Source organism: Heterodontus francisci, chromosome 3, assembly GCF_036365525.1.
Source record: "Heterodontus francisci isolate sHetFra1 chromosome 3, sHetFra1.hap1, whole genome shotgun sequence".
In the NCBI taxonomy this organism is placed as follows: Eukaryota; Metazoa; Chordata; class Chondrichthyes; order Heterodontiformes; family Heterodontidae; genus Heterodontus; species Heterodontus francisci.
Genome location: NC_090373.1, coordinates 28730130 through 28748293, shown reverse-complemented (window position 1 = coordinate 28748293; position 18164 = coordinate 28730130). Strand labels below are relative to the sequence as shown.

At 43.5% G+C, this 18164-nt stretch overlaps 1 protein-coding gene across 1 annotated transcript in view; it reads right to left on the bottom strand.

The window, feature by feature from the left end:
• Positions 1–18164, bottom strand: part of eif2ak2 (eukaryotic translation initiation factor 2-alpha kinase 2) — a 70980-nt gene that overhangs the window by 9299 nt on the left and 43517 nt on the right. Inside the window, exons 14-18 of the mRNA XM_068020462.1 lie at positions 16445–16485; positions 14009–14128; positions 11588–11671; positions 7244–7433; positions 696–824 (exon numbers count right to left, since the gene is read on the bottom strand). Of these exons, the coding sequence (XP_067876563.1) occupies positions 696–824; positions 7244–7433; positions 11588–11671; positions 14009–14128; positions 16445–16485 (564 nt within the window). The remainder of the gene's footprint in view (positions 1–695; positions 825–7243; positions 7434–11587; positions 11672–14008; positions 14129–16444; positions 16486–18164) is intronic.

Genomic DNA, 18164 nt, shown 5'->3' with positions numbered 1-18164 from the left:
TGTGGAGCTTCCTTGCAATGGGGATTGGGGGGTTGGAGGGGTGGTGGTGCAGGGGGTTTATGAGGTTCTGAGGCATAGAATACTTTACACTCAGTCTGTGACCCGAATGACTTTCTGGCCTTAGAGGATTTGGGAAAAGTGAGTAAATAGGGTGCTCTAAAGCAAGCCCTCTCTGCTGACCTTCTTTCCCATCAATCAAGACTCTGCCAGAACCAGTCTTGCACCTTTGGGGCTGAGTTATTCACAAAAAGCAAAGTAACAGCAGTAAAGCTTCTAGTACCTGAACTATTGTGTCCAATTCTGGGCACTACATTTTAGGACGGATGTCAAGGTGTTGGAGAGGGTGCAGAACAGATTTACTAGAATGCTTGCAGGGATGAGGGGCTTCGGTTACTTAGAGAGACTAGAAAAGCTAGGGTTGTTCTCCTTAGAGCAGAGAAGGTTAAGGGGAAATCCAACAGAGGAATTCAAAATTAGCAAGGGTTTTGATAGAGTAAATAAGGAGAATCTGTTCCCAGTGGTAGAAGAGTTGGTAACCAGAGGACACATATTTAAGATAATTGACAAAAGACCAGCGGTGAGATAGGGATTGTTTCATGCAGTGACTTGTTGTGATCTGGAATGCGGTGCCTGAAAAGAAGTTGGAAGCAGCTTCAATAGTAACTGGTTACTCAGAGCTCAGCCTGTTTTCTCACCTGCTCCGGACTCATGTACCTAGGTGTTCCGATGTTCTTGGTGAGTGATTTTTGATCGTCCATTGTTACAACAAGGCCAAAGTCGCCTACCTTTACCTCTGTTTTGTCTGTAAGGAAGATATTATCTGGCTTTTTAAAAAAAAATAAAAAATAGTTACTTTACTGCATTTGGAAACATTAAAACAATAGAAAAATTCAAACCAGCTGTGATTTTAGCTCTAATTTTAAGGTAATGCCCTCTTGTTCTGAATTCTCCCACCAGAGGGAATAGTTTCGCTTTTTCTACCATATCGAACCCCTTTATCATTTTAAACTCTTCAATTAGATCACACCTTAATGTTCAAGGAAATACAAGCTAAGTTGATGCAATCTGTCCTCATAATCTTAACCATTTAACACATTCCTACATTACAACAGTGATTGCACTTCAAAAAAGTACTTAATTGGCTGTAAAGCATTTTGGGACATCCAGTGGTCGGTAAAGGTGCTATATAAGTGCAAGTCTTTCTTACCTTTACTTTCTTTAAGCCCTAGCAACATGCGCTGCACTCCTCCAAGGCCATTATACCCCTCCTGAGGTATGGTGTCCAAAACTGAACACGGTAACCATTTTATGACAGAGATCAACAGAGTTTTTTTTATGAGAAGGAAACAAAGAAAGAAAGGAAGAATCTCAGGGCATCTCAAAGTCCATTGCCGCTAGTGAAGTGTTTTTTTTTGAAGTGTAGTCACTGTTGTAATATGGGAAACACAGCAGCCAATTTGCATACAGCAAGATCCCACAAACAGCAATGTAACAATGGCCAGATAATTAGTTTTTATTGATGCTAGTTGAGGGATAATTGTTGACCAGGACACCGGGGAGAACTCCTCATCTCTTCTTCAAAATAGTGCCTTGGGATCCTGTACAACCACCTGAATAGGGCAAATGGGACCACAGTTTAACATGTCATTTGAAAGATGGCATCTCTGAGAGTACAGCATTCCCTCAGTACTACACTGCGAGTGTCAGCCTGGATTTTGCACTCAAGTCTCTGGATTGTGACTTGAATCCATGATCTTCTGACTCAGAGGTCAGAGCTACAGCTGACAATAAAACCACAGGCACAGTGGGCCCAATGCTTGTCTTAAGCTGCTTGTGGAGAGACAGATAACTGATGCTGAAGCTGCACATAGCCAATAGGTAGGATCACTGCTCAATGGGTTCTGCTAGTGAAGGAACAAACCCGAGCATTGACAACTTCTGTCTTTTTTTTTTGGAGGGGGTGTGCGAAGTAAAGGTTTTTTTTTTGTCAAGATGACATGTCTGGTGATGGAAGGTAGTCTATGGTTGATCTCTTGAAGCAGGTGCATCAGGACCTCATTGGTCATTGACCAGCCAGCCTGGGTCAGTGATGGAATCGAGCAGAGTTTATCTGTCATGGAGCTGGGACTTTGACCACTCGACTCTCATAGAAACTTTCAATCTAATATCTGAATGGACAGAGCAGTCCGATCCAGACAAGAACCAGGATGCTCTGCCACATAACAGCAACAACAACAATCTGCATTTGCAGAGCGCCTCTAACTCAGTAAAACGTCCCATGGCACTTCACAGGAACATTAAGAATTTGACCTCAAAGCACATAAGGAGATATTAGGACAGGTTGCTTGGTCAAAAAGGTAGCCTTTAAGAAGCATCGTAAAAGGGTGAGAGGTGAAGAAATTTAGGAACACAGGAACAGGAGGAGGCCATTTAGCCCGTCAAGCCTGCTCTGCCATTCAATGAGATCATGGCTGCTCTGCACCATAACTCCATAGATCTGCCTATGCCCCATATCCCTTAATACCTTTGGCTAAGAAAAATCTATCAATCTCAGTTTTGAAGTTTAATAATTGATCTGGTATCAATTGCAATTTGCAGTAGAGAGTTCCAAACATCTTTCACCCTTTCTGTAAATAAGTGTTTCCTAACTTCACTCCTGAAAGGTCTGGCTCTAATTTTTAGACTATGCCTCCTAGTCCGAGACTAGCAGAACTAGCTTCTATCTCCCTTAATATCTTGAAAACTTGGACCAAATCACCCCTTCACTGTCTAAATTCAAGGGAATGCAATTGTAGTTTGCTTAATCTCTCTTTGTAGCTAAGCCCTAGATTCCAAGTATCATTCTAGTAAATCTATCCTGTACTCCCACCGAGGCCAATATTTTCTTTCTAAGATGTGTTGCCCAGAACTGCTCACAGTACTCCAGGTGTGGTCTAACCAGGGCTTTATATAACTGAAGCATGACTTCTACCCCCTTGTATTCTTCATTAGCCTTTTTCATTATTTGCTGTATTTGCTCATGACATTTTAATGATCTATGTATGTGGACCCCCAAGTCTCTTTGAACCTCCATTGTTTCTAGCTTTTCACCATTTAGAAAGTACCCTGTTCGATCCTTTTTAGGTCCAAAGTGGCTGACCTCACATTTGCCTACATTGAAATCCATTTGCCACAGTTTTGCCCATTCACTTAATCATTCAATATCTCTTTGTAATTTTATGCTTCCATCCACACTGCTTACAATGCCGTCTAACTTTGTGGTCTTCGGCAAATTTGGATATGAGGCTTTCTGTCCCATTATCTATGTTGTTAATAAATATGGTGAACCAAACACTGATCCTTTAGGGACACCACTAGTGACATTTTGCCATTTAGAGTACCTGCCCATTCTCCCGACTCTCTGTCTCTTTCCACTCAGCTAATTTCCTAACCAGGTCAATAATTTGCCTTCAATTCCATGAGCTTCGAGTTTAGCGAACAGACTCTTATGAGGGACTTTATCAAATGCCGTCTGGAAGTTTATATAAATATCATTCAAAGACATTCCCCTGTCCACTATCTTAGTTGCCTCTTCAAAGAATTCTATCAAATTCCTCAGCATGACCTGCCCTTTACAAATCCATGCTGGCTCTCTCTGATCAGCTGAAAGTTTCCAAGGTTTTCAGTCACCCTGGACTGGATCTTAAAGCCCCTCCGTCATCGGGAAAGATGGCAGGGGGTCAATGAAGATTAGTAAGGCAGAGACGCCAATCTCTGCGATGGTGGCGAGGCCTCTTGGCAGCTGCCCTGCCACTCCGTGACAGGACCCCCATTTCAATATGTAAACTAACTTACATACCTGATTTAATGAGGGTCCCATTGCCTCCTTAATCACTGCATTGATCTTCATTTGGGCGGCTGATAATGCCCTGCCTTCGAATCCCCTTTCGGGGAAACTTGGCATGACACCTGTGGGGAAGGGGGAGGAGGTTTTTCTCTCGGTGCGGGGGCAGGAGGGCGGTGGGGGGGGGGGGGGTGGTGGTGACGTCACTGCAGATTGGTCCGGGGGTGGGGGTGATGGGAGGGGATAAAGGACAAAGGTGCTGAACTTCGTGGGAGGGGGTAGGGTGGGGGGGGGGAGAAAAAGGTCAAATTCTCAATATAGGAATTCCAGGGGGAAAAGGGCAGGAATGTTTTGGGAAAATGCTTGGAAAGGTCATTTAATTCTTTTATGCTGTTGCCATCTTTAATCATTAATGCTACTCCTTCCCCTCTACCATTTTCCCTATGTTTCTTGTAAATCTTATAACCAGGTATATATAGTTCCCATTGCTGACCGTCCTGCAGCCATGTCGCCACAATGGCTACCATGTCATAATTTCCAAGTAGAATCTGTACCTGCATTTCATTCAATTTGTTCCCCATGCATTTGTTATAAAGAAAGTTTATTTGGGCCACACACCCTAAACTGTCCTTCTGGTCTAACACTTTACTTGCATGTTTCCTATTTCTGTCTCCAGGTTTAATTACTTTACATCTTTTCGTTTTCCCTGTACCTGTGCAGTCTAAAGCACAATTTCGGAATGTTACTTTGCCGTCTTCCCTTTTGCTTGTTTTTGAACTATTATCAACACTACCTGTTCCACCGGAGTTCTCCCCCCATTTACCAGTTTAAAATCCTTGTGACCATCCTAGTTATCCTTTCTGCTAAGACCCTGGTTCAGGTAGAGCCCATCACAGTGGTACACTTCCTTCCTGCCCCAGTACTGGTGCCTGTGTCCCATAAAATGGAACCCCTCTTTCCCACACCACTCCTTTAGTCTCATGTTCACCTCCCTAATCTGCTTACCTCTATGCCAATTTGCATGCGATACAGGTAATAATCCAGAGATTTATAACCCTTGACATCCTGTTATTTAATTTAGCTCCTAGTTCCTGGTACTCTCCAAACAAGACCTCCTGCCTACACTTTGCTATGTTTTTGGTCCCAACATGGACCACAACAACTGGATTCTCCCACTCCCTCTCCAATATCCTTTTAAGCCAATTTGAGATGTCCCTCATTCCGGTAGCAGGGAGGCAACAAACCATGCAGGACTTTCAATGTTGCTTTAAAAGGATGCCATCTGTCACCTTAATTATTGAATCCCCAACGAGTTCCGCTGGGTGTGAAGGTATCATGAAGACCCCCACCTGCCAAGAATGAGGCATGTCATATGAACATTAATTTTAAACTGTTGCTGGAGTCAAGAAATGACTTGTTTAAAGAGATCAGCAGACATCTGGCTGCAGGACATTTGCATGCTAAGAGACAGTGCTCGGAGACACAAAGCAACTACAGGGCGGCACAGTGGCGCAGTGGTTAGCACCGCAGCCTCACAGCTCCAGCGACCCGGGTTCAATTCTGGGTACTGCCTGTGTGGAGTTTGCAAGTTGTCCCTGTGTCTGCGTGGGTTTCCTCCGGGTGCTCCGGTTTCCTCCCACATGCCAAAGACTTGCAGGTTGATAGGTAAATTGGCCATTGTAAATTGCCCCTAGTATAGGTAGGTGGTAGGGAAATATAAGGATAGGTGGTGATGTGGAATATGGAATTAGTGTAGGATTAGTATAAATGGGTGGTTGATGGTTGGCACAGACTCGGTGGGCCGAAGGGCCTGTTTCAGTGCTGTATCTCTAAACTAAACTAAACTAAACTACTCCCTGGTCCAATTAACCCAAATGGATTTTGATCACCAGATACTGAAGGTGTAAGAAAGCTTGCATTCCAGTGTCTGCTAAGATGGAGAATCCACAAACGCAGCAGTGGTTAAACCACATGACTAACCTGCTGGCCAACTTGGAGTTTTGAATTGTGCTCACAGGACTGTTTGAAGACAGACTGCAGATTGCAACTGAACCTGCAACAAGAGAGCCTCTCTCCTGGCTGGCTCTCTCTTGCTTTCTCACAAACCTCCAGACCCACTGAAGTCGCTTAAACTTCAAGAGAGAAAAGACTCCAACATCAAAACAAGTTAAAGTGTGCACTGGGCCCCAACGAATGGCAAGACTTACCAGCAACTAAAGATTCCACAGAGAACTCAAAGGACTGTAATTACAACCCAGCTATTGCCTCAAACTTTTCCCCTTTATTCTTTCTATTTTTTCTGTCTCTACCTGCATGTGTGTTTATCGCGTTTGCATGCTAGCTTGGTCACGTCGCGTACTCGTAGTCGTTAACCGAATTAGAGTTTAAGGTTAATAAACTTCCACTTTTCTTGTTTAAATCTAAGAAAACCTGTCTGATTGATTTCTTTGCTTTACAGTTGGAAAGCAGTGAACAAAGATTCACTGAGGGGGAGCTAAAAACATGGTGTTTTAAAAAAATTAAACCCTGTTACAGTTAAACCAAGAAAAGGCTGAGAGGGAACACCTAGACCCCTTTCTCACCTGGTTGGAACAGAGATGGAGCCATTTACTGCAGCTGCGTTCGCTCGCTACAGTCTCCCTGTCCACAAATGTCCACATACTGCAGTCCAGACATACAACCTGCTCTGCCATTTCTTAGTCTATGTTATTTATCATATTTATATCTAATTTTTAGTTTGTAATAATTTTTTCCTTTTTCTGTATATTAACTTGCACTAAGCAGTGAACCAAAAATTTAAATACTGTCTCATGTTTACGCAAACCACTATAAGTATTGGAGGCAAAAGCAGCATCTCCTTCCCCCTCTGCACTGAATTCCCACTTGCAACAAATTCCTGACTTTAGCACTCTTTTAATGCTGCACTCCTTTTATGACTCTGTGCTACCACTCTCAGGGAGGGAATTTTAAAGCCAAGGGCCTAGGCAGCTGAAAGCATGATCACCCCAAAGGTGGGGTGAAGAAAATTAAAGATGTGAAAGAGACATAGGAGAAGGAAGAATAGGACAAATAGGAGGAGTGCAGAGGTCTCGGAGGGTGTAAGGCTGGATGGAGGAGGGAGATAGAGATAGGGAGACATGAGACAGGTGGCCAAATACTTGGTGAAAGAGGTAGGTTTTAGAAGAGTCTTAAAGGAGGGAGATGTGGGGAGGAAAGAGAGGTGGAAAGATTTATGAAGGGAATTCAAGTGTTTAGGGCCTAGATGACTGTAGGGACTGCTACTAATAGTGTATGAAGGAATTGGGGAATGGGCATCATTAGATGGGCATGTATACGTGTGGGGAGGTGTGACCAAAAACTATTTGATAGAAAGTGAACTTGTGTTTGAGTGCATGAGGGCCACAATCTCAATGGTCTGACCTTCAGGTCCCGATGAACCATCTTTTTCTGATGAATGTAAATGACTCCATCCAACAATTGAAGGAATATTGTCAAAGCAACTTTCTCCTGCGCAGGTTGATTATTTTCAGCATTCTCTATCCATTCTCTCAAGTTCTTCTCATACAAATCCATTTGAATAAAAAGGGCTTTCCTGCCTGTGCAAAAGAAGCTGAAATGCAAAAGTAAAATTTAATACATCAGATTTTTTACATTATTATTAATAAACATTGTTCACATTCCAAAGTGGTTGCATTAAGAATATGCATTTGTAAGGTGCTTCATCATGTGCCAATGCCATGATGTTTGAAGTCCAGTTCAAACTAAAACATTTATATAGCAGCTTTAAGCTAGTAAAATGTCCCAAGGCACTTCACAGAAACAATTACCAAAGAACATTTGATACTGAGCCACAAAAGGAGATATTAGATCAGATGACCAAAAGTTTGGCCAAAGAGGTAGGTTTTAAGAAGCATCTTAAAGGAGGAGTGAGAAATAGAGAGGTTGTGGGAAGAAATTCCAGACGACTGAAGGCATAATCACTAAGGGATAGGCAAAGGAAATGGAGGATGGAAAAGAGGTCAGAAGAGCATATATCATATAGGGAAATGGGCGGCCCATTTACAAAAAGTAAAGCTGTCTAAAGGCAAATCTCTGAACACCCGACTAATCTTTACACCATGATAGCTCTCCCAAATGCCAAGAAATGTTAGAAGTTGGGCCGCACAGTGGTTAGCACCGCAGCCTCACAGCTCCAGTGACCTGGGTTCAGTTCGGGGTACCGCCTGTGCGGAGTTTGCAAGTTCTCCCTGTGACCGTGTGGGTTTCCGCCGGGTGCTCCGGTTTCCTCCCACAGCTGAAGACTTGCAGGTTGATAGGTAAATTGGCCATTGTAAATTGCCCCTAGTGTAGGTAGGCGAATGGTAGGGATGTGGTAGGGAATATGGGGTTAATGTAGGTTAGTATAAATGGGTGGTTGTTGGTTGGCATAGACTCGGTGGGCTGAAGGGCCTGTTTCAGTGCTGTACCTATAAATAAATAAAAAAGTTGCAGAGTGGCTTGGGTGAGGATGGTTAGGGGAGATAGTTTGGGCAGGAGGGGTTTCTATCCATTGTTCATCATAGCGTAACTGGCAGAGCTGGAGAAACCCTGGCAATGGGACAGCATCAACGCTTATACCATTTTTTCCTCTCCCAAGGGAGTTTTTGTCAGACGAGTAGGAAAGAATCTCCTCTTGTGGAAATCTAACCCTGTAACAGTTCAGACAAACAGGTTTTTAAAAAAGTGGTTGGGAGAACAGAGAAATTGATCAAAATGTAAAAATAGGCCAATTTATCAATAGGGATGAAGAATCTAAAAGCAAAGAGCTAATACTACATCTAAATCAACATATCAAGCGCAGTTAGACTAATGGGCTGGATCTTACTGGAGTGCAGTATCTCGTGGCATGCCTCGTTAGTTAGTTAGACCTTTGCCTGTATGCATCAGCTCTAAACGTTTTTGTGCTGTACCTTGCTCAAAGTGTGAGTTGTTGACAGTGAGGTGAGGGTAATGAACATCTAGGACATTAGTGCACTTGGCATCATCAGTCGATCTCCTTAACCAATGAGATTTAAGGATTGAGAAAGAAACAGAGGAAGGGCAGTAAAGGAAACAGGGTGTATTACAGTCAAATCAGATACAGAAAGAGAAATAGAGAGGGAAAGAAAGATTGGCTTAAGAGAGAAAAAATTGAAAGGAACAGTACAACAAAATGTAAAACATTAAATTTGACGTTTTTAATGTCAATTAACCATTTATTACCTGTAGGAATGACAATTAACACTTTAAGTTGTTCCCTTGCTGGCATTGCATCAACAGTTGTTAAAAGGGCACTTGTGCTGTTAAATTCCATGCCCCAACCTTTGGCGGTGAAGTTAATGAACAATTAAGGTGCAAATCCAACAACTTCTTTAAAATATTGGGGAGGCCAAGAGTGCGATGGCATTTGTGCAAGGCAAATGTTAGAGCACTGTAAACTGGCCAGCAAATTCTGGATTCACAACCTACGGCATATTTCTTAATCCCCTGAATATGCTGGCTAATTTGCATATTAATAACGGCATATATCATTAACACAACATTATTATTTCAGCCAATTGCGTCCAGTCTTGGGTGCCTTACTTAGAAAGAATGTCAAGGCATTGGAGAGGGGGCGTAGGAGATAACGCTAGGGATTCGAGGTTTTAGCTATGAGGAGAGATGTAAAAAAACTAGGGCTCTTGTCATTGGAACAAAGAAGGTTAAAAAGATCTGATGGAGGAGTTCAAAATTATGGGGCATTTTGATAAGGTAAATCAGGGAAAACTATTTCCACTGCTCAGAGAGTCGCCAGAGGGAATAAAATTAAGACTATCTCTAAAAGAAAAAAGGAAGAGATAGAATTTCCTTATACAGAGGGCAGTTGCGACATAGAATGTCCTACCAGAAATGGGAAGGGGGTGGAGTACAGAATCCATGATTAAACTTTGAAAGGGGACTGGATAAATATTTGAAAAGGGTAAACATTTAAAGAGTACAGGGGAGCAACAGGGGATAGATTATTGAGAGCTCTTTCAGAGAGTAGACACTGGTGAATAGCTCTCCTTCTATGCTAAAATATTCCGAATCAATGTTGACTGTACTTCAAGAGTTCACTTCAGTTATGAGGAGTGGTTGGAAAAGTTCGGACTGTTCTCCCTGGAACAGAGAAGGTTAAGAACTGACCTAATGGGGGTTTTCAAGATGATGAGCGGGTTTGGTAGATTAGAGGGAGAAAAACTATTCTCACTGAGAGTGAGTCAATCACCAGATTTAAAATCATTGCCAAAAGATCAAGAGAGGCGATGTGGAGAAGTTTTTTCACTCAACATTGTCGGGATCTGTAACACTGAACCTGAAAGTGATGGGATATCAGAGGCAAGGCATCCCTGCTCCTGGTGTCTTACTCACAACTGTTTGTGATAATCAGGATGGTGTCATATTTGCAGGATGAATTCAATGATCCAGCATTTACATAGTGTCTTTTTTGACCTCAGGACATCTTAGAGTGCCTTAGAGCCAAAGAAGTATTTTTTGAAGTGCAGTCACTGTTGTAATGTAGGAAACATGGCAGACAATTTGCATACAGCAAAGTTTCACAGCAATGTGATAATGACAAGATAATCTGCTTTAGTGATGTTGGTTAAGGGATGAATTTTGGTCAGGACACCAGGGAGAAGTCCTCTGCCTCAAACAGTGCCATAGGATCCATAAAAGAGCAGGGGAGCTGGGTTAGAGTAGAACTGGTAAGGGATGAAGTAACTGCACAGGTGCAATGGCCCAAATGGCCTCATTCTATGTGGAGCTTTCTACAAATTTATTAGACTGAGGGAAGCAATGAGTGCAGCCCACATATTTTCCTCAGAGGAGAGTGAGTCTTGCCTCATTCATCGGTGGTGAGTGTTGAGGATGGTATCAGTAAAGGAGCCCACCTAGACTCACTGCCAGGGAAAATACATCCAAAAAAAGGAATGCAAGAGTTATATCCCTTTAGAAGGAAATAAAGAACTTGCATTTGCACAGCACCTTTCAAGCTCCCACAAACAGCAATGTGATGATGACCAGATAATCTGCTTTTGTGATGTTGATTGAGGGATAAATATTACCAGGACAACAGGGAGAACTCCCCTGCTCTTCTTTATTTAGAGATACAGCACTGAAACAGGCCCTTCGGCCCACCGAGTCTGTGCCGACCAACAACCACCCATCCATACTAATCCTACATTAACCCCATATTCTCTACATCATCCCCACCATTCTCCTACCACCTACCTACAATAGGGGCAATTTATAATAGCCAATTTACCTATCAACCTGCAAGTCTTTGGAGGTGGGAGGAAACCGGAGCACCCAGAGGAAACCCACGCAGACACAGGGAGAACTTGCAAACTCCGCACAGGCAGTACCCAGAATTGAACCCGGGTTGCTGGAGCTGTGAGGCTGCGGTGCTAACCACTGCGCCACTGTGCCGCCCTAATAGCGGCCATGGGATTTATTTTACATCCACCTGAGAGAGCAGACAGGGCCTCGACTTAATGTCTCATCTGAAAGATGGTACCACCAGCAGTGCAGCACTCCCTCAGTCGTGCAATGGAGTGTCAACTGAGATTTTGTGCTCAAGTCTCTGGAGTTTGACTTGAATTCATGACCTCCGACTCACAGTGCTACCCGCTGAATTGAAGCTTTGAAACATATTTCTCTTAAGAAGCTTAGAAGTGCTTTAGACAATAACAGAACCAATGGATCTTAACCCCTGTGTCTAGTCACCTTGACCCTATCCAGGAATTGTAGTATCGAACAATGTTGCGATGATCCATCTCAGCCAAGGATTCAACCTCACGTACCGTTTTCCTAATTTGATTAAGAAAGCAAAATGTAAGAATCATGAAATCATTATAAAACAGGCTATTCGGCCCATCAAGTCTGTGTCAGAGATCAAGTGAACCACCTAGTTCAATCCCATTCCCCATCCACTATTCTACAAACAACTATCAATTGTCTTTGAGAAGAATTCATGGACTCTGCTACAACGGTTTGTGGCCAAGAATTCCCCATCTGAACACCCTCTGTATACAGAGGTTTTTCAAACCTCCCCTCCTCAATTTTTTTTGTGATAATCTTAAACATGTGCACCCTCATTACCATCTCACTGAGCAGATGAAACAATCCATCATTATCGACTGATTAGAACTCTTCATAATCTTGAAGATCTCTGTCAAATCCTGAACCTTCTCAGCTGCTGTGAAAAAGTCTTAACTTTTCATTGTCGCTGTTGTAGGAATTAAAGGGTTAACCTCTGCCATGTTTTATCTGATGGGTGAATATATTAGTTATGGTCTGATAAAACTCATGAGATGCTATGTTTTAAGTTAGAATGATTTCCAATGATGTTGCGGTTATGCTCGGGAATAGTTATACTTTATAATCTCACTGTATTAGATTAGAACTAAATTGTGGATTTTGTGTTTAGAATCATGTTGTTAAATATGAAATGTATATGGGTACACTGTAGTGGGGAGCTGGTGAGAGACGGTGTTTATTTTCACAACCATAACAGAAGTACCATTGCTATGAGACCAGATGGCCATTCTGTATTTCAAACTAAGACAGACTCAGTCACAATAAGGGATAGATTTGTATGCTTCACGAAGGATGATAATGCAAATAAAGATATTCAGAGACCATTCAAGACTTGAACTGACAGCAAACATTCCCCATTGTGTGACAATGACTGGGCCATCAAGCTGTCTGCAGAGACAGTGTATCAAGGGTAGGGTCATATCTGCTGTAATCTGATTACTATAATCTAGTCAAGAAAGGACAATGTACAGAAGGTGAGGTTAAAGCTGACCAATCAAAGGGTAAAGGTGACTATAACCTAATATGGAAGGAAGGAACCCTCGGAGGGGGCTATAAATGGCAGGTGCTGGGACAACTCGGGGTGCACCGATTCAAGGAGAAACCAACCTACAGTTAACAGAATACCTCAAGAAAGAAGACAGTGTCACAGCAGCTCGGAAGGCAAGGATCGAGGACACCCGATATCCTGCTGTATAATTACTACCATTGGTTAAGTATTGCTTGTATGTTCTCGCTGTACTTAATAAACTATCTTGATTAAGAAGCCAGAGTTTGTACCTTGTGGGTCAAAAGCTAGTCAACAACCCACCTAAACACACAAAAATCTTACTGTAATGTTATCTGAAATTATTGATGTAATTTGAAATTCTTATAAGCAATTAAACACTCATTGCTTGAAGCTTCTGCATTCCAGTACAGATCCTATTTTCAGTGTGTGAATGGACGAATTCCCTTTTCCAAGGAGAGTAAACTAAACGTGCTTAACAATTACCTCACTCAGCCCAGCCCAGCTCCAATAATATCTTGGCGGGCCTACTGGAATGATACTTCTCAAGGGCAATTAGGGATGGGCAATAAATGCCAGTCTAGCCAGTGACGTTCACTTCCCATAAATGAATAAACAAAAAAAAACATACCGCACAGGAGACCACCATTCACCCATCACGCCTGTGCCGGTTCTTTCCTGATACTCAGCAATTGTTTATTTATCCAATTCCCCTGTGAAAGGTTCTATTAAATCTGCTTCTGCCATGCTTTTGGGCAGTGCCTTCCAGGTCACAACAACTATGCAGAAAAAATTCTCCTCCTCTCCCCTCTGGCTCTTTTGGCAATCAGCTTAAATCTGTGTCCACTGGTTCCCAACCATCCTGCCACTTAAAAATAGTTTCTCTTTATTTGCTCTATCAAAGCCCCTCATGATTCTGAACACTTCGATTAAATCTTTCCTAAACTTTCTCTGCTCCAGAGAGAACAATCCCAACTTTTCCAGTCTCCCAACAATAACTGAAGTCCCACATTCTCTGCACCATTTCCAATTGCTTTTAGTTCCTTTCTATAATAGAGTGCCCAAAATCCCACACAATACTCCCACTGTCACCTAACTAACAATGGATGGAAAGTGAGGGGATAGTCTGACCCCTGATTCCCCAGATCCAGGCGGTTGCCTGTGAGGCTGAGTGGTGGTGTGTATTGGGGTTGGCGGGGGGGGGTGGGTGCTGCCAGGGGTAGAGGAGGGGGTGTACAGGAAGGAGGAAGGGGGTTCTCGGAGATTTGCCCTCCCTTCCTTTACAATAACAAAAATACGAGGAAAATTAAAAATTGACTCACTCATTCTTCAATAAGACTTCCTTGATAGCGTAGGACTTTTTGTCAAGATTCTTCTTTGCTTTGTAAACATGGCCAAAGGAACCATTACCGATTGTTTCGATGTTTGAAAATCCTTCAATTCTGGGAATGTTCATTTCATCAGGGCAATTAAAAAGAAACACAAACATTAGGAGAACATAAGACTTTTGTAACATCCCATCTATTTCACCAATTAATTTACAATAACAACTTATATTTATATAAAGCCTTTAACATAGTAAGCATCCCAGGAAATTTCACAGGGACATAATCAGACAAGGTTTGACACCGAGTGGAGATTTAAGGAGATATTGGCAGAGGTGACCAAAAGCTTAGTCAAAGGGGTAGGTTTTAAGGAGCATCTTAAAGGAGGAGTGAGAGATACTGAGGGAGAGATAAGGAAATTCCAGAGCTTGGGGCCCAGACAGCTGAAGGCGCGACCCCCAATGGTACAGCGATTAAAATCAGGGATGCACGACAGGCCAGAATTGGAGGAGCACAGAGATCTTGGAGGGTTGTAGGGCTGGGGAAGGTTACAGAGATATGGAGGGTTGTAGGGCCGGGGAAGGTTACAGAGATATGGAGGGTTGTAGGGCTGGGGAAGGTTACAGAGATATGGAGGGTTGTAGGGCTGGGGAAGGTTACAGAGATATGGAGGGTTGTAGGGCTGGGGAAGGTTACAGAGATATGGAGGGTTGTAGGGCTGGGGAAGGTTACAGAGATATGGAGGGTTGTAGGGCTGGGGAAGGTTACAGAGATATGGAGGGTTGTAGGGCTGGGGAAGGTTACAGAGATATGGAGGGTTGTAGGGCTGGAGAAGATTACAGAGATATGGAGGGGTGAAGCCATGAAGGGATTTGAAAACTAGGATAAGAATTTTAAAATCGAGGCATTGTTAAACTGGGAGCCAATGTAAGGCAGTGCGCAGAGGGTAATGGGTGAGCAGGACTTGGTGCGAGATAGAACACGGACAGCAGAGGTTTGGAAGAGCTCAAGTTTATAGAGGGTGAAAGATGGGAGGCTGGCCAGAAAAGCATTGAAATAGTTGAGTTACAGACTGAGTTTTCAGGTTGCAGGGCCTGTGACACCACAGGGACAGAGATACAAGTACATTTTCCATTTTTGTTTAATTTTTAACGGACAGAGAATCAGAGGAAGGGGGCAGCATGCATGGGATTCTGACTCCCAAATCCAATAATCCTGAGTTCCGAAGAAGGGTCACTGACCCGAAATGTTAACTTTGCTTCTCTTTCCACAGATGCTGCCAGACCTGCTGAGTGGTTCCAGCATTTCTTGTTTTTATTCCAATAATCCTGAGTGTGCTCAATTTCCATTCTTACTGATTTCCCGGCCATTTAAATAATGAACAAAAAATCATGGGCCTACTAATCTAGGGAAGGCTTTAACTCCCATTCTGCTCTGTAGGGAGAGAAAGCTGTGGGGAATTTACCCCATTGTCGCCCGCACCACATTCTCCAACTGAATTGAATATTGGCTGGGTGCAGCCACAAGCAGAGGCAAAGGAACTGTAAGAGAATCATTGCTTTGTCATTCTAGGCAGGCACGGTTGTGTAGTGGTTATGTTACTGGACTAGTAATCCAGTTGAAGGTGAGTTTTTTTTATTCCTTCATGGGGTGTGGGCATCGTTGGCAAGGCCAGTATTTGTTGCCCATCCCGAATTGCCCTTGAACTGAGTAGCTTGCTAGGCCATTTCAGAGGGCAGTTAAGAGTCAACCACATTGCTGTGGGTCTGGAATCACATGTAGGCCAGACCAGGTAAGGACAGCAGATTTCCTTCCCTAAAAGGACATTAGTGAACCAGATGGGTTTTTAAAATGACAATCCATGATCGTTTCCTGGCACGATTACTGAGACTAACTTCCCATTACCACTGTGTGAGTTTGAGAATTTGAGTTCAGCTTAAAAATAAAATCCAGAAATAAAAAGGTGTTCACAGTAAAAGTGACCATGAAGTGGTCAGATTGTCGTGAAAACCCAACTGTTTCACCAATGTCCTGCGGGGAATGAAACCTGCTGTCCTTAGTCCGGCCTATATGTGACTCCAGTCTTGCTCCAACTGAGGGATCAACATTGGCCAGACTAATTTGAAATAGTGCTGTGAGATCTCTTACAGCCACCTAAGGGGGCAAAACGGGGCAGGGGGGTTTAACATTTCACCCGAAAGATGGCACCTATGACAGTGCAGCACTGAAGTGTGCTCAGGCGTCCCAGTGTGGGATTTGAACCTTCTGAGCCATGGCTGATGCTGTTCCTCTTCTTCTGTGTTCAAACCATGGGGAGCATCATCTGGTTTAATGGAAGTTTCAGGTGACCAGCCCTAACCAGCTTTCCACACATTGTAGTGAGTGTCACCCCGATATAGATAAAGAGCATTTGGTGTTTGAATTGTCTCTTACTTCACTTGCTGGCTTGGATTTGGTTTGCTGTTTCCGTTGGTCTGTAATATACAAGGTGTAGAGGTGATTAATTTTCTGTTTTGTTTTGGACATTAAGGAGATTTTCATTAAAAAGTAAGAATTGGAATAAGTTAGAGATGTAACTGGCTTTAAACAAGTACAGAGGCTGGGAAAGAAGGAAGTGAATAAAAGGAAAGGTCTGTGATAGGGCAGGAGAGATTAAATGACAAAAGGGATGGTAGTACAAGGAGATGGCAAGGGACAAGTAAAGAAACAAAAGAAATAAGAACAGAAAATGCTGGAAATACTCAGCAGGTCTGACAGCATCTGTGGAGAGAAAAACAGAGTGAACAGCTGGAATTTAATGCCTTCGCCATCAGAAGCAGGCTAGGTAGCAGGGAGAAGATGTAAAAATAGGGTGGGAGTTGGGTGGTGCTGTGTCCGTTGCCTTCCATTAACTGCGGCTGATGGGCACTTCAGCGCCTGAGGAGGCTGCCTAGTAATACCTGGTGGCCTCCTTGCAGGCTGTGGGGTGCCACCTGATTGGGCACCCTGTGCCCTATGGAGGGCGGGCAGCGTCACAGGCCACCCACCTCCTAAACAATCCCCCATGCCATAGAGTTCGACAACTCCCCCCACCTCGCCACGGCTTAGCTGATTTTCCCCGGCGAGGTCCAACACCCACTTACCTTTTCTAGGTCCCCAACATTGTTGCTGGTCCTGGATGGGTGCAGTCCCAGCAGCGGCCACCGCTCCTGGTGACGCTGCTGGGACTGAAGAGCTGCCGGCCCTCTGATTGGCTAGCAGCTCTTGGAGGCGGGATATCCTACCTCATAGGGGTGGAAGCCCCGACTGAAGCCAATTAAAGGCCTGGGCCAACAAAAATAGAGCGCGACTTTCAGGCCCGTCAGAGGCGGGCTCGCCTCCAACTTTCAAGCCAGTGGGCGGGATCACTGCCTCACCATTAAATTCTGACCAAGGTTTCAGGTCTGTGACCTTTCATCAGAACTGGTTATTGATCTGAAAAGTTAACTCTGTTTCTCTCTCCACAGATGCTTTGTATTTCCAGCATATTCTGTTTATATTTCAGATTTCCAGCATCCGCAGTATTTTGCTTTTGTAGGTGTAAATGAGAAAAGCAGAATCATCACCAACAGCTGCCGTCCGAAAACAGGAAAAATAAACAAAAACTTTAAAAATGCAGGCAGCATCATGAGCCTTCTCACCTGTTCAGACAATGCCTTCTTCCATACCAGTGCTTCCAATATGTCTTCCTCTCTCCTCAACCAACGATTCTCCTTCACTGTGTTGACAGGGCCCTCAACTGTGCCTATGCTATTTCCCACATTTCTGCTCTTCCCCCTCAAAATCATGATAGGGTTCCCTTTGTTCTCCACATTCAATGATCATCCTCCACCATTTCTGCCACCTCTGGCGTGATGCCACCACCAAACACATCTTTCAGCATTCTAAAGGGACCGTTCCCTTGCTAACACCCTGGCCCAGTCCTCAATCGTCTCCAATACCCCGTCCCCTTCACATGGCACCTTTCCACGCAAGCACAGAGATGCAACACCTGCTTTTTTACCTCATTCCTTCTCACCAGCCAAAACCCCAAACACTCTTTCCAGGTGAAATATCAATTTACTTGTACTTCGTTTCGTCAATTATGCTGTATTTACTGCTCATGGTCTCCTCTACTTTAGGGAGACCAAACACA